Source organism: Peromyscus californicus, unplaced genomic scaffold (genome assembly GCF_007827085.1).
Source record: "Peromyscus californicus insignis strain IS unplaced genomic scaffold, ASM782708v3 Scaffold_10__1_contigs__length_136768540, whole genome shotgun sequence".
In the NCBI taxonomy this organism is placed as follows: Eukaryota; Metazoa; Chordata; class Mammalia; order Rodentia; family Cricetidae; genus Peromyscus; species Peromyscus californicus.
Window position 1 is genome coordinate 67,582,810 of NW_026294391.1, and position 26,507 is coordinate 67,609,316.

A 26,507-nucleotide genomic window follows, 5' to 3' on the forward strand; every position below is an offset into this window, starting at 1 on the left:
CTGCCTTCCATCTTGCCATAGGAGCACTGGAATTACAGATGTGCACACTGTTGCCTGGCTTCACAGTTCTGAGGATCTGAACTTAGGTGCTCATGCTTGCATGGCAAATGCTTTACAATCCTACTGAGCTATCTTCGCAGCCCATGACTAAATTTGGAAACACAAAATATACTTCTCTAAACCTGTAATATTATCCATATGATTTTTTCTCCCTTGGCCATTGTCTCCATGTAACACCATGGTATCAAATGTGGAAATACTGCTCAGTTTTCAAACCTACTGAAAATACCCTTGATCTCCCAACTGAAATTAATTTCTTCTTTCTGTTTCTCCCGAAACACATTGCTTGTTCCTTCTTACGGGAGATGCCACATTTTGCTTTGCATTAAATTTTAGGTGCTTCCACTTTCCTCTATTAGAGGAAACCAAGGAGAAGCAAAATTAAAAATTAAATTGAACTGTGCAGAGGTATTTCTATTTGGTCAATTATGACCTATAAAATAACAATTTCAAATGATTTAATCTAATAAAATAGCTATTTTTGTCATTACGGATCCATTTAATGTAAGAAATTTCACACACTACTCTAGAGGCTAATGTTTCTGAGCAGACAGTCAGAGGAAAGATAATTTTAGGCTTTTTTATATTGGAAAACATGAATTTTAAATTACTTCTAGTTATTTTTTTACCAATATAGCCAAAGTATATATTTCTAAGCATCAGAAATAATCCCATGTATATTTACTATTAAAACATTTCTAATTCCTCAATTGGAAGCTAATTTTCTTTTAATAATTTTCTTTCTTATTCTTTTATCCTCTCCTAAGAGCCGTCCATGAGAGAGGTCAATTTGAAATTGCAGTAAGTACAAACGGTGTCTGGCTCTCCATTATCAGTCATTACCATTAGTGTTTACCAGATTGAAGAAAATCTTTGTTTCCTATTATCACTTGTGCAGCAGATGATTACAAGACTCCAAAGTCTTCACAACATAAATTAGTCACTCAAGATTGTATCTAAGGAGGTTTCTCCTTAGCAACTAAGTTTTGATTTCTATTTTGTTATAATACACAATAAAGTATAAGAATATTTTGACTTGAATTAGAATAATGTATTCTCAAAGGATATATACAGCAACTAATTACCAGCTTGTGAAATGATATCATTAACAATCATCTCAAATGATAGCATTTGCAACTCGTTGTTCATTTGAATATTATATATCATGGCAATGTGTAACACTGAACAACTGTTGGGCTCATTTCTAAAGATCAGTTATCAGTTACAATTAAATATTCATGAATCAAGTCATAACTTCATACATTTAATTAATGAAACTGAACGATTTTGTCTTTTGAGAGGAGTGTGGATAAGCTGTTTTTAAAATGTTGTAAAAACACAAATACCAGGGGTGAATTAGCTAAGGCAATGCTGGAGAGCTCATCCTAGTGGTGAGAACAGGGGAGAACTGGCAGTTGACCAACCCTGCAACTGCCTAGGCCCAGAACCAGGGTTATGAGTTGATTCACCACAACATCTACCGCATCTATGATCTGCTGGAGCATGTGAAGGAGCCTGACCCGCAGACCCAAAGCTGCAGGATCTCCACGATACAGAGAACAATAGGATATCCAAGAGAAGTTCCAATGATGGTCAAGCATTGATAGTGTAGTAGAAATCAGAGGCCTCGAACCAGACCAGTGACTCTTGCAATGAACACTTGGAAGTAAAGATATATGGACAAAGGGGCTTACTGAGTGAGTCAGTGTGTCACACTACAGCTTCCATGACAAGATGGTTTTTTTTTCCTTTTTTTCTCTTAAATTTTATTTTATTGGAGGGCAGGTGAGAAGGGACAGGGAAATGAATGGAATCAAGATGCATGATATGAAAGACACATAGAATAAATAAAGAGAAAGTAAAATAAAACCCACAAATACCAGTGATATAATTCCTCAATGTTTGAATGGAAATTTAATATGAATGTTAGAATACTGGTGTAAGAAATGTTCAAGAACATTGCTAAGCATTCAGCTGGTTGGTCTTACCTGTTCATGTATCTGGCTTGACCCACTGTGGCAGAGTTCATGCCCAATATTTGGGTCATTTTCTGTGATGCATTGGATTTGATGGCTAGAATGGGACTGTTGACATTGTGGAGAGTGGATGATCTGGGGTTGCTGGACGACATGATGATGGCATTGAATCTGAGGATAACATTCCTAAAACACATATACATGTCAAAAAATTGCCACCTAGAATCAGAACTACTAATGAATCAAGAAACATTTTGAACCAAATTTGAAAACTGCAATGTATCTTTTATCAAATAATTAAAGATGTAGAATTTGTAGTTTTAATTAGTGATATATTATTTACTTTATACATTAAGAAAATTTTACTGAATTTTGCTTGTATTTAATCAGTAGCTATGACCATCAAACTACTTACCTAGGTATGCCATAGAATTAAATGTCTAATTAAATTAATATTCTAGTTGTACTTAATCCTAAAACTACTATGAATATTAATTAAGCTTTGTTTGATGTTTCAACAGGCACTGCAGCACCTAATTATATAATAATCCTGTCATGCTGAACACGTAAAATAACTTAAAATTAGGAAATAATACAACAGAGTGATTTTTCAATATCAGGAAGCATGTTTGTATCCCTCTTGGGGAGGCAATGATCTCATGCTTATGAAAATTGAGAAGAGGCTTTTTATTTTTCAACATTTAAAACCACTGATTGGTGCTTTTAATCCAGAAAACATATGACCTTACTTTAATTCTATCAGGTACTCTTATTCAAATATTGTTTTCATTGAGTTTCTGTGTGGAGTAAATGAATTGTCTGTAAATTTTGTATTACAAAGTAAGTGAGGGATAAATGTGTATTGCAATTATTATATCAGTGTTGACACCATAATTCAATTTTATTATCATGTATCTCACTAAATTTGAACAGAGAAATAGTAATAAAACTAACTAATACCAAAATTGTGACTTGAATTCATGATTTGTACCTCAGACTCTCTTAGGATAAGGCTTCATTTATATCAACTACAAAAACATCTGGAATTTGCTTTTAAACGCAATCTATTTCACCTGCTTGTTTATGTCATTACTTTTTTTTCTGAGAAGTACAGTGCAGAAACTAACATTTACATATATCCATTGTGTACACTTCACGTATACTTGAACATTTCTATAGTATGTTGTTATGCTGCTTTGAAAAGCTCCTGCTAATAGCCTGCTTTCAAAGAAACATCACTCAAGTTTTAGTCATAATGTTACAGTCACTCACATATAGTCAAGTTTGAAAGTATAAATTCTGTGTAAATTTTGTTTTTGAGTGTAAAAAGTTGACTTATATTGAAAAGTTATGTAATTCAACAGTTTAGACTCTTAGATGAAACAATTTTCAAACTATGTCAGATAAAAACAATACCAAGGTACAGAACAACAGAGTATTTTTTTCTCTGGTTTAACATATAAAATAATCTACATACACACACATATATATTTATGAATATATATATAGCTGCTTTCATATGAATAGAGTAATAAACTTCCAAGAGTGGCTATCTGAAAAAAAAACTGGACACATGAAGGCCCAGATAGAGAAGTCAAGTACCATTAATGTCATTTGCATTATTTTTAATATTCATTTTACACTCTGAAACTTCTTACTCTACAGCTTTTTAGGTGCCTAAATTATTTTAGAATAAAGAAAAATATATGAGGAAGCATATATTATGACTAGAAACTGCCTCAGTAGGTATATAAAGGTCATAGAGTCAGTTGTTGGCATTCCTTTCTCTAGACTGCTTAATATGACTCATTTTACAAGTATGATAGCACTGAAATCTTTACAGTTTAGAAAACTAGCTACATGCGTTAATCAACTTAGCTACAAATCTGACAGAAATATATATATATATATATATATATATATATATATATATATAATTTGTTCTTTTATGGCATAAAATGTCACCATGCAGCATTGGTAATTAAAAAAAAAAATGTGTTTACTATTTTCAGTCTTGGTGTTAAGATGGAAGCCAGAGCTTCATACACTCAAGTACTTTACAGCTGCAGTTCTTAAATTCAACTACCAAGGTTATTGTTTTAAAGAAAAATATTCACATGGAGATCATATTTTGAAGTACATCATAATCTAAACTTTAAAGCACAAAATATCAAACAATTATGATCTTATCATAGGTTATTTCTTTAGCTAGAGGGTAAAAAAAGAATAATATAAAATACAAATATTTTAAAAGGATAATTATCTTGCAACTAGCACTACTTTACCAACTTTTTACTACAAAGGCCTTTTTTGTTCTTGGACAAGTCTAATTTCCGTAGCTACTTGTATTTGATTCAGTTACAAGTGCCAGTAAATTGTTTTGTTTGGACCTTAGCTTTGTCCAGCATGCCATGGTATAGCCTCTATCACTGAGGAAACAACAAAACAAAAAATTATGCTTTGTTCCACTTGCACAGGTAATTGTAATTTGGACAGCTTACATAACAGTTATAAAACTTGCAAATCATTGAAATTATTAGTGAGAAAATGTGAGTACAGTCAAAATAAGCAAAAGCAGTGTTCTTAAAAAATCTTTCTTAATTGTTTCAGCTACATGAGCGGTAAGACAATGTATAGAATAGTCAACATTGTATTCTAGAGGCTATAAAATAGAAATACTATTCATTCTCATTAAAACAATAACCTGAAAGCAGCATTAAATGATGTACCTCAAATACTCCTTACTACTTAAAATGTGTGAAACATCATTTTTAATAGCCAAGTTTAAAAAATATAAATGTAAGTTGATAGCTTTGGAAAATATTACTTGGAAGATAAGAAACATCCAGTGAATTTTTTCTACTTGATATCATAATGTTGGGCTCTTCTTCAGGAACTCTTGTGTTTAATGCCCTAGATCTTTAGAAACTATTCTGTTTAACAAGCAAACCAAAAAGGAGACATCTTGATGGTTATCATTCTGGAAATTTATGTCATTTCATTTTTACTGGGCATAAAATAAGGAATAACATGTTATTCCCTACAAGTCTACTAACAACTGCCAATAAGTGCTTATAAAAATAGCGTGTGTTCTCTTGCCAAGAAGTTTTAAAACAAAATCCAATACATTTTCAGTGTGCTTCATTTATAAATGAAAAAAAATGATTTTGTTATCCAAGCTGATTTTATAATATTTAACTGCCTATTATGTACTTAATTATTACCCACACTCCAAATTTATAGTGATGTTCTAAGTCCCAGTAATACAGCATTTGCTTTTCTTTAAAATATGGTCTTTTCAGATAGAAACAATTTAGAGTGGGATCAATTTACTAGGGTGAAATCCAATCCAATATGACCAATGTCCTTATAAAAACGAGACATTTGACCCGGAGACAGCCATGCAGAAGGGGTTGCTGATGTGAAGATGCACATGTAGGGCATCGTGTGATAACAGGGGGGTTGGAAGGTTATTATGCAATCAAAAGGATGCCTGAGGCTTCCACATGCTAAGCTAACAACAAAAAGGATTTCTTCTCTGAAGTTTCAGCAGGATGATCGTCTTGTCCTACACAGTAGTTTTTGATTTCTGCTTTATAGAACTGAGACAATACAATTTTTTTTCTTTAAAGCACCCAACTAAAAATGCTACTTAAAGCTTCAGTTTTCTATATCTTTCAGAATATTTTACTTATCTGTTAATGCATACTATTCATTTAAGTCTGAGCATATTAAAATAATGAAGATAACATTATAGCCTTTAAAATTATTTTTTTGTAAACTAGTTTAAAGGGAAACATATAATATATATTAAGTTCAGTTTCTACCAGTAACTTTTTATGTGACTTCAGATTCCTTTTGGGTAAAATGTGCTTCACAATAAAATAAATACAAAAATATTAAGGATAGCATGAAGAACTGTAGACATGATGACACAGTACAACTCACAGTGGTCTTGCCTGGTACTTGGTAATTGAGTATTATTTCAGTTCTATTAAAACATTCATAATTCAAAAATGAATACTTGTAAAACAAGTTCTAGAACAGTTATTACTTACCTGATCTGTATTTAACTTCTCCACTTTTCTTATTGTTTTTTCATAAATTACATTGTTTCCTGGGAAGAAGTGACTGCCTCTTAGGAAAGGAGACAATGGTTCCTAATAAGAGATTAAATAACATGTTTGGATATGAAAGGTGTAGTTTTTATAGGAACTCCAACAAATACCCAACATCTAATAGGCTCTGAGGTAGTAAGAGATTTTAGGAGGATAGTGAAATGATTCATCAATAAGTTTCTTCCAGTAGAAGGAAATAATTTTAAGAACAGTCGATTATCAATAACAATTTGAATTCCTCTTATTTGTTCTAGTTCTCTGGGGGAGATTTGAAGGAAGTAGGAAGGATAGCATTTGTTTCTCTGGGTGAGAAATGGGTGAGAAGTACAAAGCAGATTGGGTTTGAGCGTCTGTGGATCCATTGGCTCTAAGGCAGGACACAATACAAGTTTCTTCTAAGGTAGTCTAGCATGAGGTCACTATCATTTAAACTGTACTCATAGGCAGGTTTCATTCCAAACAAAGGAATTATTAGAGAAATTTAGAATAAATAAAAATCAGTCACTCCTACTAAACCATAAAGTAGGTAGAACTGCATTAAAGTATTTTCCTAGGACTCAATTTGCATGTCATTGAAGTGTACCATTCCTATTTGTGATGATAATCAAGGCTAAGATTCTCAGTACAACATATGTTTTGAGAACTGACAGCAGAAGCTTTAAGAGCCACTGTATCTCTGTATAATCAACTAAATTTCTGTAATATGAGCCAAGTGCTTAGAAGATGTCAGTAAATGAAATAAGGGCCTGTGATATGTCTTAGATCGAAAGACTAATAAAGAATCAAACAAGGAGTCCAAAAGAAATGTAATGCTCATCACATTCTTTTTTCTCCACTGTTTTTTTCTTTTTGAGAAAGGGTCTCACTATAGCCCTGGCTGCCCTGGAACTCTTTATGCAGATCTTGCTGGCCTCAAACTCAAGTATCAGTGAACCTCTGCCTCCAAGTGCCAGGGAATTAAAGGTGAGTACCACCACACTCAGTTTCTCCCTTGTTCTGATTTTAATTTGAGTCATGAGGTTATTTTATTCATTGATTTGTCACAAAACAAAACTGTATTCATTTGTTTTTAATGTACTTATATTAGATGAAATTGCTAGTATACAGCAGAAATTGTTGATTGGAAAACACTGTAATTACTCTCAGTGCTTAGACTGACTGGCCTAAAAGACTGATTGTTAAGAAGGGAAGAAATTCTGTAGCTCAAGTCTGCAGATCCAGATTTCTCAATGACCAGATTAGAAGAGGTGGTTACAATCACACAATTGCTAAAGAAAAAAAAAAAAAAAACCATGAAACAAAACAAAAGTAGAAATAGGGAAGTCTTAGAAAGTTTTAGAATCAAGACAAAAAAATCATTGAAATCAGAGGGAGAAATTTTCAGCAAATTAGTAAGAAATTGAACACAAAAATGCTCCCGAGACATCAATGGGTGAGAATCACAAAGCAGATTGGATTTTAGCTGCTGTTAATCTATTGACTCTGACTTAAGAAAATCAGCGGAAGCAGGCTTAATGGAAAAGAAAGGTATGAAGTCATAAAACAAGAGTTAACAGTTCTTTCTTCATAATCTATATGCAGTGGATACTTAGGTAAGTAAGGCGTTAACCTTCTCTGAATTTCAGTGTGCTTATCACAAGGATAAAATATACAGGGTACTCTGGATCAAGTGAAATAATATATTTTAAGGTACCATCAATTTTAACTTTTTTGTACATTGGTTTTTAATACACAGTATCATAATATTTTAATATATTAAAATGATTTTTGAGAATCTTGTCATAATATTTCTAGGACAATAATTTAAATTATACAAAGTAGACAGTTTTGAAGGTAAAGAAAGTATTGACTCTGAATATTCAATAGTAGATAAACCGATAAATGAATGAGAAGGGATGGTAGTAACTTTTATCTTGATGATTTAGAATTTTCTAAAAGAGGAAAACAAATATGAGATTTTCTTCTCTAAGAAATGTAACTCATTTTAAAGCTTTCTCTATTATTAGTGGTTTTTCAAGAAAAAAGAAGCTAAGATTTATGAAATACTGATTCTCTTTAGAGTATATTTTGGTTTTCCTGTAGATATAATAACAATAAAAAACTCATCCAAATTTAGATTACTACTTTCCCAAATCTATAAGAATGTAAAAATAAAATATTTATATGAGTAATTGCTATAGAAAACCAAATCAGCTAAAAAACTTTGATCAGGCATTTTCGAGTTCTTAATCGTCGAGGAGTTCAACAGTTTTACTGCTTTGGTATCTTCTTTTCTTCAGTCTCTACATTTGATTTGGTGCCAAATCCACCCTAAAAATTAGCAGGTGTTTTCAAAATGATTGATGTTATAACTTTAATTGTTACTTTCCAAACCTCTGGCAGTAGTTCTCACATTTAACCAAGTATGTAATTCCCAACATCTATTGCACTGTTCCCAGGCCACAAAGCTATAATAGAGAAACATTTTTTAAAACCAAAATAAAAATTTGTTCATTACAAGTTCAAGTTATTCAGTTTCAAGCATTGCCTCCAAGCTTTATGATCACACTTAGATTAATCAAATTCTATAACTGTGGTCCCAACGCCTTTTATTTTCCACGACCCCTAGCCTCATGCTGCCTCACCCCTTTCCTTCTGGAGATAATAAAATTTATGTAGTTAATGTGATCTCACCATGTTTCTCCACAACGCAAAACACTACCCTTTACATTCTGTCCCTTCCAGCTCATCAAGGAGGAATTCATACCTTTGTTTTCCTAAAGTTGCATCTCTATGTGTACCTGAAATTTTATCCTCTCTTTTCTCCTTCAGAATCTTATCTCATTTGTCCCTTTACTCTATTGGATCACTACCCTTAGCCATTACTGGTTCATTCTATCTACAAATCTTCTAGGGTCTCCAACATTCAGCTTTCTCCTCTAATGATACCTTTTCTCTTGCCTTTGATTAATATCCTTTTCAGAAAGGCATCCCTCAATTAACTTCCTCCACTTCCCTTTGAGAAGTCCATCCATTAACTTTCTGCATCTGGATTTTGCTCCCATAAGTATATTGAAAGTGTTGTTTTAAATACCACTGCCAATTTCTTGACTGTCAAAGCTCATTCTCATATCTGTCGTCCTTAGCTTTATGCTAATTTGATATGGTTACTCAATGATTCCTCTATTTCAGTGGGTCCTTATTTCTGCTCCTTTGAAATAGATATTTCTCAAGGTTCTGACCTTAATCTTCCCCATTACCCCACAGCAATCACACTCATGTCTTTACCTTTGGCAATAAACTTTAGATACCAACCCTCTTCTGTATATCTCATATGTGACATTTAGCTGTGTCATTTTAAATATTCACTAGGTACCCTCTCTATTATGCACCTCAGATCCCACTGGCTCAAGCAGATCTGGATTAGCTGTCAGAAAAGAGAAGAATTTGTGAAGACTTGAACAAAGCACACCTATTTAAATTTGTTTCCTTATGAGTATAATGATTTTAACATCATGTGAATGGTATCAATATATTACATGTCAAAATAAATCTTTTCCTTGATTTTCCACAAATAGCAAATGTGTTGTTTTCTGAAGTCAAACTGCAGTATAGTGATTGAATGAGCATAGCTCCCACAGGTCCATCTGTTTTAATACTTGGTCCTCAGTTAGTGAGCTCCTTGAGAAGGATTCAACATGTGACCTTGTTGGAGGAAGTGTGTCACTGGGAATGGGCTTTGAGACTTCAGAAGCCCACACTATTCCCAGTTAGTGCTTTTTCTGTCTCTGTCTCTGTCTCTGTCTGTCTCTGCCTCTCTCTCTCTCTCTCTCTCTCTCTCTCTCTCTCTCTCTCTCTCTCTCTCTCTCTCTCTCTCTCTCTCTCTTCCTAGTGCTTGTTGATGAGTTGTGAGTTCTCAGCTCCTGCTCCCCTGCTATAACTGTCTGTCTGTTATCATACTTCCTGCAACTATGGCTATGGACTCACCCTTTGGAACCATAAGTCACCAAATTAAACTCTTTCTTTCAATGTTGTCTTGGTCATAGTGTCTTATCATGGCAATAGAAAAGTAACTAAAACAGGAGTTGGTATAATGAGTGAGCTATTGGTGTGACATGTCTAACTACGGTGTTTCATTTTTTTTTTGTCTGTTTGTTTTTGGAGGAAAATGGAAAACTTTGAGACTTTGGACTGGAAAAGTGGTTGAATTTTATAAGTGGGGCTTTATGATCCATTCTAGTAGGCAACTGGAAGACAATAAGGCTTAGAGCAATGTGGACTATGGTGATCCTGATCAACTGGCTTCAGAGGTGAATAGTATTAGCAACTAGGATAACAACCATTTTTGGTGTATTTTCTCAAAGAATGTAGCTGCTTTTTGCCCTTGTGCTAAGAATCTGCTGAAGGGTAAACTGAAGAGTTTCAAACTGGTAGAGAAGATTCTGATATAGTCAACTATTGATTTGTGCCATGTGGTTATGAGTGATCACTATTATGCAGATCTACAATGAAAAAGAGCAAGCAGAACAAAAAGAAACACAAAATGTAGTTTGAGGAGAAAAAGAACACTAGGCTATGTAATGTTGGAGCCTTAGTTTGTGATGAAAGATAAGGAGAAATGTAATAAAGGTAGTGATATCCTCAAGGCAAGACCCCACCCAGTTGTAAGCTCTCAGCTACTGCTCCCGCACCATGCTTGCCTGCCTGTTGCCATGCTCTCTGCCATGATGGTCATGGACTCACCCTCTGACACTGTAAGCAAGCCTCAAATAGATGCATTCTTTTATAGGTTGCCTAGGTCACGGCATTTTGTCATGTCAACAGAAAAGTAACTAAGACTATTTGCATTTTTCTACTCACCCTACAATGTATTTTCCAATGTATTTTACACAGCTATTTGTGGACATGCCTTACTTCCTACCCTAAAAGAAAATGTAAGCACCTTTGGTTTAGGAAAAATACCTTATTTCCTTATTCTTACCTGAAGGCTATAGAGCAGTAGTTTTCAACCTGTGGATCTCAACCCCTACAGGGTCACCTAGACCACCAGAAATATGTGTTTTCTCTTTGTCCTGCTCCTGATATGGAGAAGGTACTCTATAGCAGTGGTTCTCAACCTTCCTATTGCTGCAAACTTTAATACAGTTCCATACTGGTGTATGGGTTTATCTGCATGTAAGTAGACCCACCTGGACAGTCTCAGTTCAAAAGACCATCAGGAACATCACAAAGAGAAACTTAATGAAACTGATAAATATCATTAGATTTCATCTACTATGAAACAAATGTGTTGTCTTCATTTTGGGATAAAAAAAACCAGCATATATAAATCCTATGATTACGATGACAAATTGAGAATAAGGAAAAATTAGGAGTAACCACAAATAGAAAGTCTGAATAGAGGTAGAAGGAATTGCAACTAGACAAGTCGCTTGGGAAGAAGAAATAAAGCTTAGAAAACCTAGGAGGTGAAAGAGGATGGGGTTATCATTTAAGAGCCTGGACTTACTGTAAACATTGCAATTAAACTAAATGTTCTCCTGGAGAGATTTAAAAGTGCAAAATACAAAAGAAATACACTTAAAAAGGAAAACAGGGTTATATATGAACAGAGTGTTAAAGCTATTTTGCAAAACCAGTTAGGTTATTTTTGTTTACAAAGCATGTGACTTGAAACCTGTTTTATTGTTCCATAAAGGACAAAGTTCAAAATCTTTAAAATGACCATTTTTTTCTTCACTCTTCTGTTAGATTTTCTAGAGGAAATGTTTGTAGTTCAACATGGCCTGAGATAACAAGTTCTTAGAGAAGCAAGCCCAGTGTTCTTAATATGTCCTTAGTTATACACATATGCCTAATTTTGCTACCTTTTAAACAACATGGTGTATAAGTACATATATAACTACATAATTTATCTGGTAATCATTTAAGGTCTATTATGAGTTGTCCTTCATTTGTTAATTTTTCTTCTGCATTATTCAAATCCATTTCCAACTTTGTCACTTTGTAACTCAGTGTTCCTGTAGCATTTAAGAACTTAAGTTTCCTCAAGAATAAGCAAAATACATTTTAAAGAATGAGTTCTGGGCCAGGGAGATGACTTGGTAGATAAAGTGCTTGTTGTGTAAGCATGAAAATCAGAATTTGGATATCCAGTATTCATGAAAGTCTGTCCCTGGTATCATACCTGTCATCTTAGCCTTGGGGAAGGAAAAACAAGTAGATGCCTGGAGCTCACTGACCAGGCAGGCTAGTCTTACCTATAAGCTCTAGATTCAGGAAGAGACTTTGTCTCAAAAAGAAAGGTAGAGAGTGGTTGAAGAAGACATATGATGTTAACTTCTGATCTCCACATGTACTTACACACATGGGTACACATAAACATACATATACATATACATCATATTACCAAATACAAGGATATATACCTATGTAAGTATAAGGACATGAACCATGTGGGTAAAAAGCAGATTAGATGCATATAAATAAGTACAGAACATACTAGAAATTCTGTCTTTGTAAGAAGCCAATATTATAGGCTATATTCATTCAATTCCCATCACAGGATTGAGAAAGAGAGCAGTAGAGAAACAAAGGTAGGGAAACATACTCTCCCCACTAAGGTTCCTCACTGCCCCTTGTCCAGCCACCTTGCCCCTGTTTCCAGACTTGTTGCTTAAATATTTGATTATTCAAAAGAAGGAGCAGGCAACTACTTTAACTATAATCACACCCTCTTTCTATGTTTACACAAACTTATGAAAACTCAGCAAATATTCAAAGCAATCATCACCTTACTCAGATCCTGTGTGTACACAAATTCACACAGACATGCATGAGCAACTAGCAGCTTCCTTAACTAAGGAGACACAAGAACATGATTTTAATAAGTAAATTAAAAAAATAGGAAGTGGAATAGATAGTAGTAGAAGTACATCCTCTACACCATCTAGATTTGTAGAAAACATGAGACTCCACATTAACCCCTTCCTTTCTACAGCTGGAATACATACTTCATCTTTCAGGAGAGAGAAAAATTGTTTCTTGTTATAATGTAGAAATGTAGAGTAAAGGGAAGAATGTCATATTTCTATCCATACTGCAGTGTTTCTTATTGGGAGACTGATGCCTTAAAATGCCAAGATATTCTGTTGCCACTATTGATGTATATGTGGATGCATATGCGTATGTGTGTGTGTGTGTACCTAAGGGATGTTTATTATTATAGAAAAATGTTTTCTTAATTTTCTTCTCAAATTAGACAGAAAATAGTATGTACCCTATAAAACATAAAGTTATATATCTTAGTTAGAAATATAATAAGGTAAATTTCTAAATAGCTTATTACTAAGTATATAATTCATACATCAAAGGCTATAAGTACATGAAAACATTTTTGAGCTTTGGACTTTTAATTTTCTTCTTACTAGTTCACATCTGAAAGGCAAATCCAAATACATTCAACCTTCCAACTCCTGGTGTTATAGTTGGTAGATTTTATGGGAAGCCTGTGAAGACCTTTGTCCCTTTTTTCTCTGGTTCAAAGTGCACAAAAGTCCTTGAAATGCATGGGTGGGGCTATAGAAAGGAAAGTAGTATACCAGTCAAGCTGCTTGGAGCTTTTGCTTTGCTATATCAGAATGTATTCAGTGCATGGCTACCTGAAATTAAAAATAAAGTTTTATATTAATGATTAGAAGTACACTTTCTAACTGGAAGATAGGCCAGTGATCTGTTTTTAAGGATCTGGTAACTGACAGACTCATCCATTGGAAAGAGAGATCACATGACACTTACCTGGTCAGGGTTTTGTACTATGTATCTCCTAATGGTAGTTTGTGGATATGTAGTAACTTTCACTGTTGGAGAATGGAGTTCCTGCAAAGAAAAATTAAATCCATATAACTACATAAAATTATCATTATTTGGTAACTTAGAGCCATCAATAATAAGGAACAATTTTCATAGTGAACATTATATAGTCATTTTCATGAGCAATGATAAGTGACTTTATGATTTATTTAACTTCAGTGTTGGAAATATTTTGCAAAGCAGCATTTTGTTCAATGCTGTTGTAAGTACTTGCACTATACTAATTTCTATTTTTACCATACTTTTTCACATTTTATTATAGTTTTATTACATATTCTTTTCTACTAGAGTTTGGCAAGTAAAAATTTCTATAAGAACTAACAGTTTATTTTTCCTTACATTCTACCCTACATCTTAAGATTGACTAATTCACGAGACCAAATGATTCAATAAATACTTTACAAAAATAATGGAGGTATTTTTCTTTAAATAAAATATTGAAAATTAATATTAATTAATTAATTCTAGTTCTTACTTCATATTTATATTTACATACTGGAGATATAGTGGAGTAGAGTAAAATTGCATAAATGGTGCTAAAATATATTAAATACGGTAAACTACGTTCCCTTTTATTGTACTTCTCTTCCCACTTTGGAACAATGCTGCTCCTTGTTTTTATGTCTAAGCTTCCTGCAGTCTTTTGAACCATCTAACACACAAACAGAAATGATAACGTTCATGGCACTGAATAGAATCATAGCATTATTTTCTGCTTTATATTAAAGCCTGTTTAAAATAAGGGCCTCTGAACTGCCCTAAAAATTCTCACTTACCTCCCTACGTCCTACCTAGTCTGAGGCAAGAGAATTTGGAAAATTGAAAATCTAGCAAAGTGACTTGAATCTAAATAACAATTGGTTTAAAGTGGGTGTCTCCACTGGGGTATTTATTTTTAAGGTATTCATTGCAAATTTCCCTTTTCCTACATTTTACCAATCCCTTTTCTTTCTAGACTTTCTCAGAGTGAATTGTGTTGCAATGGCATGTTTAGATAAAAACTTAAGCTTACATTAATTTCATATTAAATAAGTTACATATAAAAATTACTCATAATGTTTATGACTTCAATTTCTTTTCTCTTGGAGACATGTGATCTGATCGTGAATCAAATGCACTATGGCTTCCAGGCTGTTTGGTTTTTGTTTTGTTTTGTTTTGCTTTTATGTTGCCCCAATCCACCTGCCCAATCTGGCTGCTAGACATATTTCCAAGGATATGGACAGTCATCATACATCACAAGGATAGCATCATATGACAAACCCTATGGCCTGGTACATATCCCTAATGTAATCAATAAAAAAAGACTCATACAGTATAAGCAAATATGCACATAAAAATAAGCGGGGCCAATCAGTAGAATAGCACAGTGTATTTGCATCCAAAAACCCCGAGAGGGTATCTCCCCTTCTCCTCTCAGTCTCTTTATTACTTGCTGGCCTCTTGGAACTGTTTGATGTATTCATCATCTAAAGAAGTCTATATATTTCTGTCTGACCTGCTTGTACATGCTTCTGTTTACTTTGGAGATAATCTACATCAGAACTGTGTAGAGGAGTTCAATGGAAAACTCGGTGCTGAGGAGGTTGGGAATTTCCAACTAGTTGCTGCCAGCGACGATTTGTCACCACAGAAACAACACTAGACAGCCACTCTGATGCTCCCTATGCAATATGAAGCAGATGCAATCTTGGCCCATGGACCTGAAGATCTCCGGGTTTTTTTCCATACCTCCCCCCTGCCACTATAGCATAATTAACAGGAAGTCTTCAGGCTTTATATGGTCAAAAATACTAATAGATTCATGTTGCAGGTCACTTGCACAGAAAGGAGCAGGAGAAGCTAGGAGCTTATTGATCACCTTGTGTGCTTACTTCTTTTAAGAACTTAACTTTTTTCAAGCACAGTCATCACCCACAGATGTGTCCTTTTTGAAAAGGTTAGTAGCTTCCCAAATCTAACACACTTGGGCTCCAGCTCCTTTGAAAATGCCTTCAATTTATGGACAGGTTGGAGTGTCATTGTTCTAGATTTCATTGCAATGACTGCATTTCCACCAGACTTGGTGTGTTTGGGGTTGCCATTACAGTAGATAATATTACAGACAGACCAGAAAGCTGAAGTCACTCTTGCTGTCTCTGGGATTGTATTCTGGTTGTTCTTTGCTTTCAAAAGTTTGTTGGTCTGATTCTGGATCCCATCTTGGGGGAGTGGTGGTTTGAATGATAAATTTTCCCTATGGACTCGGGTACTTGAACATTTGGTGCCTAGTTGGTGCTACTGTCCAGGTAGATTATGGAATCTTTAGGTGGAAGAATCTTGCTGGAGGAAGTACTTCACTGGGGATGGGCTTTGTGGGTTTATAGTCTCACTCCACTTCCAGTATATTCTGTTACATGTTTGTGGTTAAGATGTGATCTCTCAGCTTCCTACTCGAGTCACATGTTGTCATGACTCCACTACCATTATGTACTCACCCTCTGGAACTGTAAGCCAAATAAATTCTTTCTTCCTGTGCTGCCTAGTGTTATGTCAACTTGACACAAGCTAGAGTCATTAGAGAGAAGGGAGCCTCAATTGAGAAAATGCTTCCATAAGATCAGGCTACAGGAAAACCTGTAGGACACTTTCCTAATTAGTGGTTGATGTGGAAGGGCCCAGGCTATTGTAGGTGGGACCACCCCTGGCAGGTGGTCCTGGGTTCTATAAGAAAGCAGGCTGAGCCAGCCATGGAGAGCAAGCCATTAAGCAAAACTCATCCATTGCTTCTGCATTAATTTCTGACTCCAAGATCCTGCCCTGTTTGAGTTCCTGTTCTAACTGCTGAAAGGACCAAGCAGACACCATAACAGGCTGCTCAGCCTTCTCTCAGAGATCAGGCCTCAATTTCAGTTTACTGAGACTTGAGCAAGCAGTTTCTAGGAGGGCCATGAACAAAAGACATAATCCTTGCAGAAGTTTCCTATCTGTATGTACTCGTACTCTGATGGCTCAAGGTTCAGCCAATTGTTTACTATCTGGAACCCCTCACTAACTTAGAGCTACATGCATGAGTCAAGAACAGAGCCTTGGGCCACTGAGTCAGCCCCTACAGTCAGTATGTGCTAGACCAGCCAGCCTCTATGGCAGCTCAAGGACAAAGCCTGGGACTTGTCCTGGCCTGCCCAAAAATGGATAACTGTAGCCCCCAACTAACTCCAGCCAATTAAAAGTTACTAACATGATTACCACATGATTCACATAAACCAATCCTGAGTCTGTTACTATGAAGTCTGTAGACGTCAAACCCCCTTGCTTTAAAAACCCTGCCCCATTGCTACTCGGGGTCTCTCCTGCTCTGCTGCTGTGTCAGATGGATGGAGAGTCCTGAGTTAACTCATAACAATACAAAGACACTTTGCTTTTGGTTCGGATTCGGTCTCTTGGTGGTCTTTGGGGGACTCTGGGTACAACACTAACTTTATTGTTGAAGAGTAATGTGGAAGTATAAACTAAATAAATCCAATCCTCCCCAAGTTGTTTTTGGTTGTGGTGTTTTGTCACAGCAATCATAACTCTAAGCAGAAGTTGGTACCAGGATAGTGGAGTATCGCTGTGACAGACATGACCATGTTGTTTTGGGAGGATAGTGGAGAGACTTTGGAACTTTGGGATAGAAAAGTCATTGAATGTTGAGAGTTCAATGAACTCTTCTGGAAGATATGAATGTTGAGAGCAGTGCAGATGATAGAACCCTGGCTTGTGACATTCCATAAGGAGGTAAAGCCTCTATCTGGTCATTTGTGTGAAGGATGTGTGGTGTCTGGTCAGCAGGAGCTGAAAAATCGGCTATGGTTAACAAGAGACCAGAACCATTAAAGTAAAACCTTTTCCTTGCTGTGACATTTGATGCTGGTCAGCTGGGATGAAGAATCGGTGGTGATTAAGAACCAGCATCACTTGTAAAATCTTCTGGAAAGAGTTTCCTGAAAGCACAGGGAAGCTGTGTTCCAGAGGTGGCCAAGGTTGTACCTTGTGCTGGCAGCCGAACTTAGTAATATGTAAGCATCACTCAGGTAATTCTAGTTTTGAAAGCATGAAGAGGTCATGGAAAGCAGCTAAGGCTTGGCACTGTGAGAGGCCAGGAGAGGCCATTAGTGAAGGTGCAGTCTCAGTGACAGTTGAAGTCCTAGGACTGAAGGGTTTATTCGAAGAAGTTGAGGCTTGGCACCATGAAAGAGCCCAGGAGAGGCTATTGGTGAAAGTGCAGCCCAGTTGCACCAGAAGACTGTAGCATTTGGAAATGCCAGCACCATAACATGACTACCAAGAACAGCAGCAGTAGTCGAGTAAAGCCAGCTGGATCCTAGAAGAAAAGCTGTGTGAGCTGAAGAGGGTGGAGCCAGAGAAGTGACTCAAGCCCTTTGGAGGAGCCCAGAAGATCTTGAGTGAATCCCAGACTTTGGACACTGAGTTATTTACAGTTGGGAGTTCATTTTGCATTTTTCAGATTGTAACTATGCCTTTGTTCTTCCCTTTTGAAGTAAGAAAATATTTAATGTATTTTTGTTTTATAGGAGTCCACAGTCGAAAGATACTGGATTTTAAAAGACTTTGGATTTTAAAAGAGATTGGATATTTTAAAGAGACTGAAATTTTTAGTGCTTAAATTTTTAAAGACTGTGGGACTTTTTAAATTTATAAAATGTTTTATAGTGTAATATCAATATTAATGTGTGATCTTGGTGATGGACAAGAAAGAAAAGGTTGTGGCTTAACAGTGAGTTATTTGTGTGTCAAGTTGGCAAGGGGGTCAGTTGTGCTGGCCAGTTTTATGTCAACTTGGTAAAATGAGAGTCCTTAGAGAAGGAAGCCTGAGAAATTGCTTTCATAAGATCAAGCCGTAAGCAAGTCTGTAGGACATTTTCTAAGTAATAATTGATGGAGGGGAAGCTCATAGTGGGTGGGGCCACCATTGGGCTGGTGGTCCTGAGTTCCATAAGAAAGAGAGCTGAGCAAGTCATGCGAGCAAGTCAGTAAGCAGCACTCCTCACGGCTTTTGTATCTGCTCTTACTTCCAGGTTCCTGCCCTATTTGAGTTCTTGTCCTGACTTCCTTCAAAGATGAACAGCACTTTGGAAGCATAAATAAACTCTTTTCTCCCCAAATTAATTTTAGTCATGGTGCTTCATCACAGTAATAGTAACCCCAATTAAGACAATTCTCTAATCACTTTTGGTCATAGTGTTTTATCATAGCAACAGGAAAGTAGCTAATATATGATATGTAAATACTTATCATTCCTACTTATAGTCCTGGTCCCCACTGTTTTCCCTCGCCAAGGAAAAAGGCTTCTGCCATCAGGGTTGCAAGTTCTAAGAAGAATGGAGGTCCTTGTGCTCACAGATAAGCACTAGGTGAACCGGGAGGGTTAAACACACGGAGTTGTCTTTTCAAAGGAAGAGATATATAACTTCGTTTTTGTTTTGTTTTGGTTTGGTTTTGCCCAGAAGGCTGAGAACAGATGTGGTTAATAGCCTGGTAACATCTGCTCTGTCTGTATGGCCAGGCAACACCAGCTCTTCTAGACTTATGTTTATCTCAGTCAATCTATAGTGCCATCCTCCCAGAGACCCTATCATGAGCACTGTTTATGTTGAACCTGTTTCCTTAGTTAATATATATAACCTATCTTTATAGAAGATGTCACCTGTATTTTACAAGAGTTTCAATATAATCATGTCTTAAGCTTTGTTGTACATGCAGGATAGGGTTAATTATCATGAGAAAATATTTTTCCAAATTGTGTTGTGCTTACATATGCCTAAAATAAACTGCCCATTGTTAGGCTCTGGAAGTTTGAACCAACACTGCCTACTGAGTATTGTTTAACCAGACTTTATTATGTATACAGCATGTATCCCTGCAGGCCAGAAGAGGGCACCAGATCTCATTACAGATGGTTGTGAGCCACCATATGGTTGCTGGGAATTGAACTCAGGACCTCTAGAAGAGCAGTCAGTGCTCTTAACCTCTGAGCCATCTCTCCAGCCCCATTAACCAGACTTGCTTTTCCACTCACAGAGACATCCTGCTGGCTAGAAAGTTTCATAGATTAAGGAGAAAAGATCTGGACCTAACATTTGTAAGTAAGAGTGCCCAATCTCTTGTCTGATTTGCTTTCTGGAGAAGGGGTGGTGGTGCCTGCTCAATGGTCAACTAATCCTCTAGTACTTCTTTGGGAGAAAGTGAAAGGCATTTCTGATGTGGTGTCACTTTCCAAGTTAAGGCTATTCTCCAGCTAAAGCTAGCTGATGTGGCCACATGAAGCACACTGGAGACCACAAAGACCACAAAGAACTGTGCTATGCAAGCATGACCAATAGCAACTCCAGAAGCAACAACAGCAGCTTGGAGTATAGGTGCCTCTCTATACTTTTTAAACTACAATGGTGAGATATTTTAAAGTATTTTGTTTTGTTGGATGCATTCCCACAGGATTAGAACAAAATACTTCTTAATGTTAGTCAATTAAACATTTGGCTTTATCTGGGCATGGTAGCATACACCTTTAAATATTAATCGTGTTGGAAGTGGAGAGCCATAGATTACATTAAAAGGGACAGAAAGCCTGTATGTGGTGCTGCAGGCCTGTAATTATAGTACTTAGGAGGCTGAAGCAAATAGATCTGGCATTCCAGATTAGCCTTGTGTATGTACCTAGACTTGTCTCTGAAATCCAATCAAAGGAAAAAAAGAAGAAGGAAAGAAGGAAGGAGAGAGAGAGAGAGAGAGAGAGAGAGAGAGAGAGAGAGAGAGAGAACACTAGAATAAAGACAATTGGAAATTGGAAATGTTTTATGGAAAAAATCAGTATTACTAATGTAAGAGGCTTGGTACATATCAATGAGAAAAACATCTGTAAATGAACAGTGAAGCGATAAAGTACATATACAATTTAATAAAATGCTCATAGGTTGTGAAAGAAGGGGTGGGAAGGTGGGAAGATTGTAAGAGCCAGAAATCGAGGACCTCTCCAGGAAAACCTTCTTTACTGGGCATGGCAAACCACTGTACACATGAATTCACAATGGCTGTGACTGCATGGATAAGGTCTGTCCAAGATCAAACCAGCCAAATACCACCATGGTTGGGAGAGGAGATCATGAAGCCCACCCCTAGCTAAGGAGTTTCTGGGAACTGATGGCTGCTAGGGGACAGGGAGCAATATTTTGTCCGGGATGTGTCCCCTGAAAAGCTACTCATGCTATAGCATGATGTCCAACAGTCATGCCCATCTAGGAAGCACCCAGAGAATTCTGTTTGGAAAAAATGATAAAAGCACATGAAGTTTGGAGAAACAGGTGTTGTGAGGAAAGGATGGGAATTTAAGAGGAAGAAACGGAACAGATTTGATCAGAACACATTATATGCATATATGAAATTCTCAATAAAAATATAAGGGGAAAGGAAGTGGTTAATAAACAAACTATTCCAACCAAACTGGGAATCAGGGTTTAATGACAACAAAATACCATGTGTTTGCCAGAAACTTAAAATAGCATCTCTCTTGTTTACACCCAAAATTGTATGCTCCTCTCCCATGTAAATATAAATATAATATGCTTTATTTTTATTTCCTTAGGCTTTACTTTTTGCACATATCAATTAGCTAAATAAATTTTATTACAGTATTAATTATTATTACAGATCTCATTTGGATGTACAATACTTACATTGAAACCTAATCCAATAACTAGGATTATTAGGTCATAAAGGTAAAAGGAAATAAGAGTCTGTGTGTCATTGAAATCATATACTCATAATAAGGATAATCTCTTGCCCTGTAAGAGTCAACCTCTAAATATAAATTTTCAAATACTATCACTTGCAAAAGCAGTTCCCCAGTCAACCCAAAATCCAGATACTTTATTTGTACTAAAACCAAGGACCCTTAAAATATCCACACTCACTAGAAGATTCTAAACAGAAGTTAATCTACACTTAAACTAAAAACAGTTCGAGTCAGAGAATAATGGAAATAAAAATGTAATTCATGGTACATTCTTTTCCTGGGCAAAGATTATATTCATATATGAGAATATCTTCTTCTGTTTGTGAGCTATGACGTTTTTGTGAATGTGTAGTTCTATAAAGACCTAAAGATTGTTCACACATATGAACAAGACTTACATAAAAATAAGAAAAACAAATCTAATGTAACACACAACTTTGTTTACCTGTTCAGCATTTTGTGTTATATGTAGAGTACTTGGTGCACAAGTAGATATTTTCAGAGTTGGAGAATGGAGCTCCTGTTGAGAAAAAAAAATTCACAAATTGTTTCTGAGCACTGTACTTTGTACAACTGAAAGGATGAGGTGTCCTTTATATTTTCGTAATAATCTTAGTAGTTACAAACAAGAGCATTGTATGTAAGCTTTCTTTGATGATGTCTATCTTTCCAAAGGACACATTTACTGAATTACTTAACCAACTTCATGTTAGATTACTTCAAGTTGGCTCCATCATACTTTATCTGGTCTGGTACCAGCTTAATTCTGGAGTCAGAAGTGTTGCTTCAAAATCATTCACAGAAGTGAAAGAATGTGGTATTCATAATGATTAGACAAAATTATTACCCTTTTGACTATGCTATCATTGTTTATCTTTCTCCCATGTTAGTTAATATGCATTGCTTCATTAGTGTGTACAGGTACTAAGGATCAAACCCGAGACCTCACACGATACTCCAGTGCTTACCACTAAGCTACTCCCTCATCTCCAGATTGCACAGTTGATAGCATTACTCAAGCTCCTCACGCCTTCCTATAATTTACAATGGATTGACATGCCTCCAGGATATTTTCCCACAAACAGAAAAATGTTTTTCTAAGAAAGGGATAATTAAAATCAGAATCACAGGTATACAAGGTAAACACTGACAGGTTTATCAGAAGCCAAGGTACAATGTAAGTACAACATGTGTTTTTGAAACGTTTGCTCAGACTAGAAAATGTTCTGGACACTTTGGCATTTTTTTTTATCATTTTGTCTTCAACTTGGTATATTTTCATCTTCCCCTTCCTTTATGTCAACTTCAATAATATAAATTCAGTATTTTCAGGACACCTCTGAATAGGTTCCTGGATTTCCCACTGGAAGCTAAAAATTGTTCAGGTAAATGCAGAAGGTTACAGACTACAAAGCAAACGGGTACATATTCTTCACTTCAGAAAAATTATTCCAAATACAACCATGTGCTAATGGATCTGGCCAAAAGATCATGAAGGAAAAAATGGGGGGGCGGGGTTTTTCCTACATGAACATAATTCTTCTTTTCTTTCTTTAAAAAAAGATTAGTGAGATATTTTACTAGCATATTAATCATACAAAGTAAGTGGTTTCATCATGACAGACACATGCATACAGTGTTCTTAAATTATAATTATCCCCTTTATTGATCCTGCAAACAGTCATTTCCTGTTCCATACAAAGTGAAAAATTGTTTGTGAATGAATCAATGAAGAGCATGTCATAATTTAAAGGTCACCCCAGGAATAAGAATTTCTTTTTTAGTAGACTTTCTAGGTGTTTAATTTTATATAAATCACACACACACACACACACACACACACACACACACACACACACACGTCATTTAGATCCTTCATAATGAAATCATTAAATTCAATGGGCAGTGCTATATTTGGTTCACGTGTTTTTGTACCACAGCCTTTCATTCCTGATAATTAAGAAATTAAAGGCCCAGATGAGGTGTTTTGGTTATCATGGTATATAATAGAAAGGTGCCAGGGCTTGGAGTCAGGCTTCCGTTTCCTTATGTGGAAAATAACATGAGATTGTGTGTAAATGTGATTTAGACACTCCTTAATCTATGTTCTATTTCTGACATTCTATAAACAAAGGGAGATCATTTTTAACTTTTTTCCATATTGGTTCCATATTGACAAAACAATTTTAAATGCCTTAAGCTTATCTATCTTGTTTTACCTTGATGATTTATCTGTCTTGTTTTACTTTGATGATGATGATGATGATACTAATGATGATGATGATGATAACACATATTAAGAGTTTTTTATTTCAAACAACTTGTATAGCATTTTCTAAGTCAATACTTAAAACAAACTCATAAGGAAGGTACCAGTACAACTCTATTATACTCACAAGTAATGTTAGAAGAAAACAGCCTAATTTAATAGATGAAAGTCATATAGGCAATATTGGGTACTAGAATTTCAACAAAAGTAGCAATGACTCCAGAAATCATACATTTAATCAATCTATATTACCATATTTATAACTTGCTTGATTATATTTTCAGCTTTATAAATTGAAGAATCTACTTATAAGGTAAATTGTAATTAGATCTTATATTAGGAGTCTAAATATATTTTTATTTGCCTCCTTAAGATTAGTTCTTGTGAAAAGTAACATTTATATTTTTGGCTATTGGAAAATTAACTGAGGTCTTTGTGCATGCTAGAAAAAGTGCTCTACTGCCAAGCTGTATCCTTGCTATTTTTTTCTGTGGCAGCATTTCAGTTTGTCCCTCAGGCTGGCCTCATGATTCCCCTGCCTTTTCTTACAGTATACTTGAATTACAGGTGTGCATCATCACACCCAGTTCAAAAACAACTTTTCTGTTCTTGAAAATATTACACCTATCTAAAAGTGATTGCATGAGGAGACAGCCCTGATTAAATAATTTAAGCTGTTAAAAATTCAATAAAGGGTATCTCTAGACTTGCATGATATATTTGCAAAGTGTAGCCTCAGGGCTCTAAATTAAATAAAACACTGAAGTTCTGTTTACTACTTTTTGCCATTTAATCCCTTTAATATTTCAGGACAATTCTACTTCTTCTGATAAAATATATACTATATTATTGAGTCATCTATCCTTGTGGCTTAGAAATGATAAGCACCACCGTGTTGTCAACTTCCTTTACATATAAGCCTGGTGAAATCAATGTTCGTAATTACATAAGCTAGATCTGGTATAAAATCCAGGTCTGTTTGTCCTGTGATGCCTCAGGTAATGATTTTTAGCTTTGACAAAGTTGTAACAGTGTTCCTTCTTCTCTTCCTCATTTACTTTTTATGAAGTAGACATGGCCTTGGCAATTTTAAAATCAGAGTAGGTTGAAATCAGTTGGCTTTTTGAGAGAATTTCACCACATCACTCAAGACAATTTTCTGCATCTTAGCACATACTATATCAGAGCTAGGAACTTTAGTTTCCAGTAGGGAATTCACTATTCACAAGTATATATCCATTTTCAACTGTTAAAATAGCTATGTTTTTTCAAAGTTAAATCAGTTGAAGTGTAAATGGCCCAGAGTTCCTCAGTTATTTACTCTAATGACAGTGCTTTTCAGTATCACAGTGTAGTGAAGAAAGAAAGAAAATCAGAAGCTGGAAAGCTGTTATTCTCCTCTAGACATAAAGGAAATCTGAAAAACATATGCTATGTTCTGAATTCAAGGATTGTTTGAAGGATGGAATTAAAAAAAACAGAATGGATGCTACTTTTGTCCTCTAATAAATTTTTATGCTATTCTAGGGTGATGAAAATAGCATTATCACCAAATGACTTATCATAATAAAAATATAAACATGTTTAAAGTGAGACACTTTACTATCTAATTAAAATGAACTAATGTAGACAATTGATACAATGGAATTATCCTAAGTTTCTAAATTCAGTGATGCATAATTCATTAAAATAGCTGTGTTAACTTGGGCAAATTATCTTGGACTGTTGGAACATTGGATTTTTTAATTTGTATTTTTGTTTTATTTTTTTCTGGAAACAGAATCTCATGTAACCCAAACTAGTCTTAAATTGCTATGTAAGCCAAGAGTAACTTTAAACTTCTGATTCTCAAATGCTGGGAACGCAGGCATGTATGACCACATGCAGCTTATGTGGGTACTGGAGATCACACACAGGAATTCATGCACGCTAGGCAAGCACTCTACCAACTGAGCTATATCTCCAGCCCTCTTTATATGTATAATGGATATCACTTGTTATGCAACAGTATAGCGAGGTATAAGAATTAACAGAATATAATCTCTATTGTTACCAAAGTTATAATCAGGTAGCAGATAAAAATTTACAAATAAAAGTGAAGTAAGAGCTATAATGAGTTTACTACAGGAACTTCAAGTGTTAAGAGGTAAAGCTAACCTTAGATAAGCAAAGATTAGATCACAAAGAAACATTAAAAGAGGGTAATATATTTTGCTACAGTTTTGTCATGTATAGATTGGTGAGAGGTGTAAACATTGGGGTCTTATTTAGAGAATGGTAGTTTATATTTGGTCTGAAGCACAGGACAGTAGAATAGGGTTTCAACAAAATAAGGTCCATAGGAAGCAGATCACAAGTAGATCTGGAAGTCAAACAAAGAAATTTATAGACAGAATGTTACTGAAAGTTTTATGGGGAGAGAAATGAGATGAGGTGTTTGTAGAGAATTTGAGGAAGTT

At 35.4% G+C, this 26,507-nt stretch overlaps 1 protein-coding gene across 1 annotated transcript in view; it reads right to left on the reverse strand.

Moving 5' to 3' along the window:
• Window positions 1-26,507, reverse strand: part of Pof1b (POF1B actin binding protein) — a 71,950-nt gene that overhangs the window by 35,052 nt on the left and 10,391 nt on the right. The window contains exons 2-5 of the mRNA XM_052745803.1: window positions 22,225-22,299; window positions 13,931-14,011; window positions 6,095-6,196; window positions 2,049-2,222 (exon numbers count right to left, since the gene is read on the reverse strand). Coding sequence (XP_052601763.1) covers window positions 2,049-2,222; window positions 6,095-6,196; window positions 13,931-14,011; window positions 22,225-22,299 — 432 coding nt within the window. The remainder of the gene's footprint in view (window positions 1-2,048; window positions 2,223-6,094; window positions 6,197-13,930; window positions 14,012-22,224; window positions 22,300-26,507) is intronic.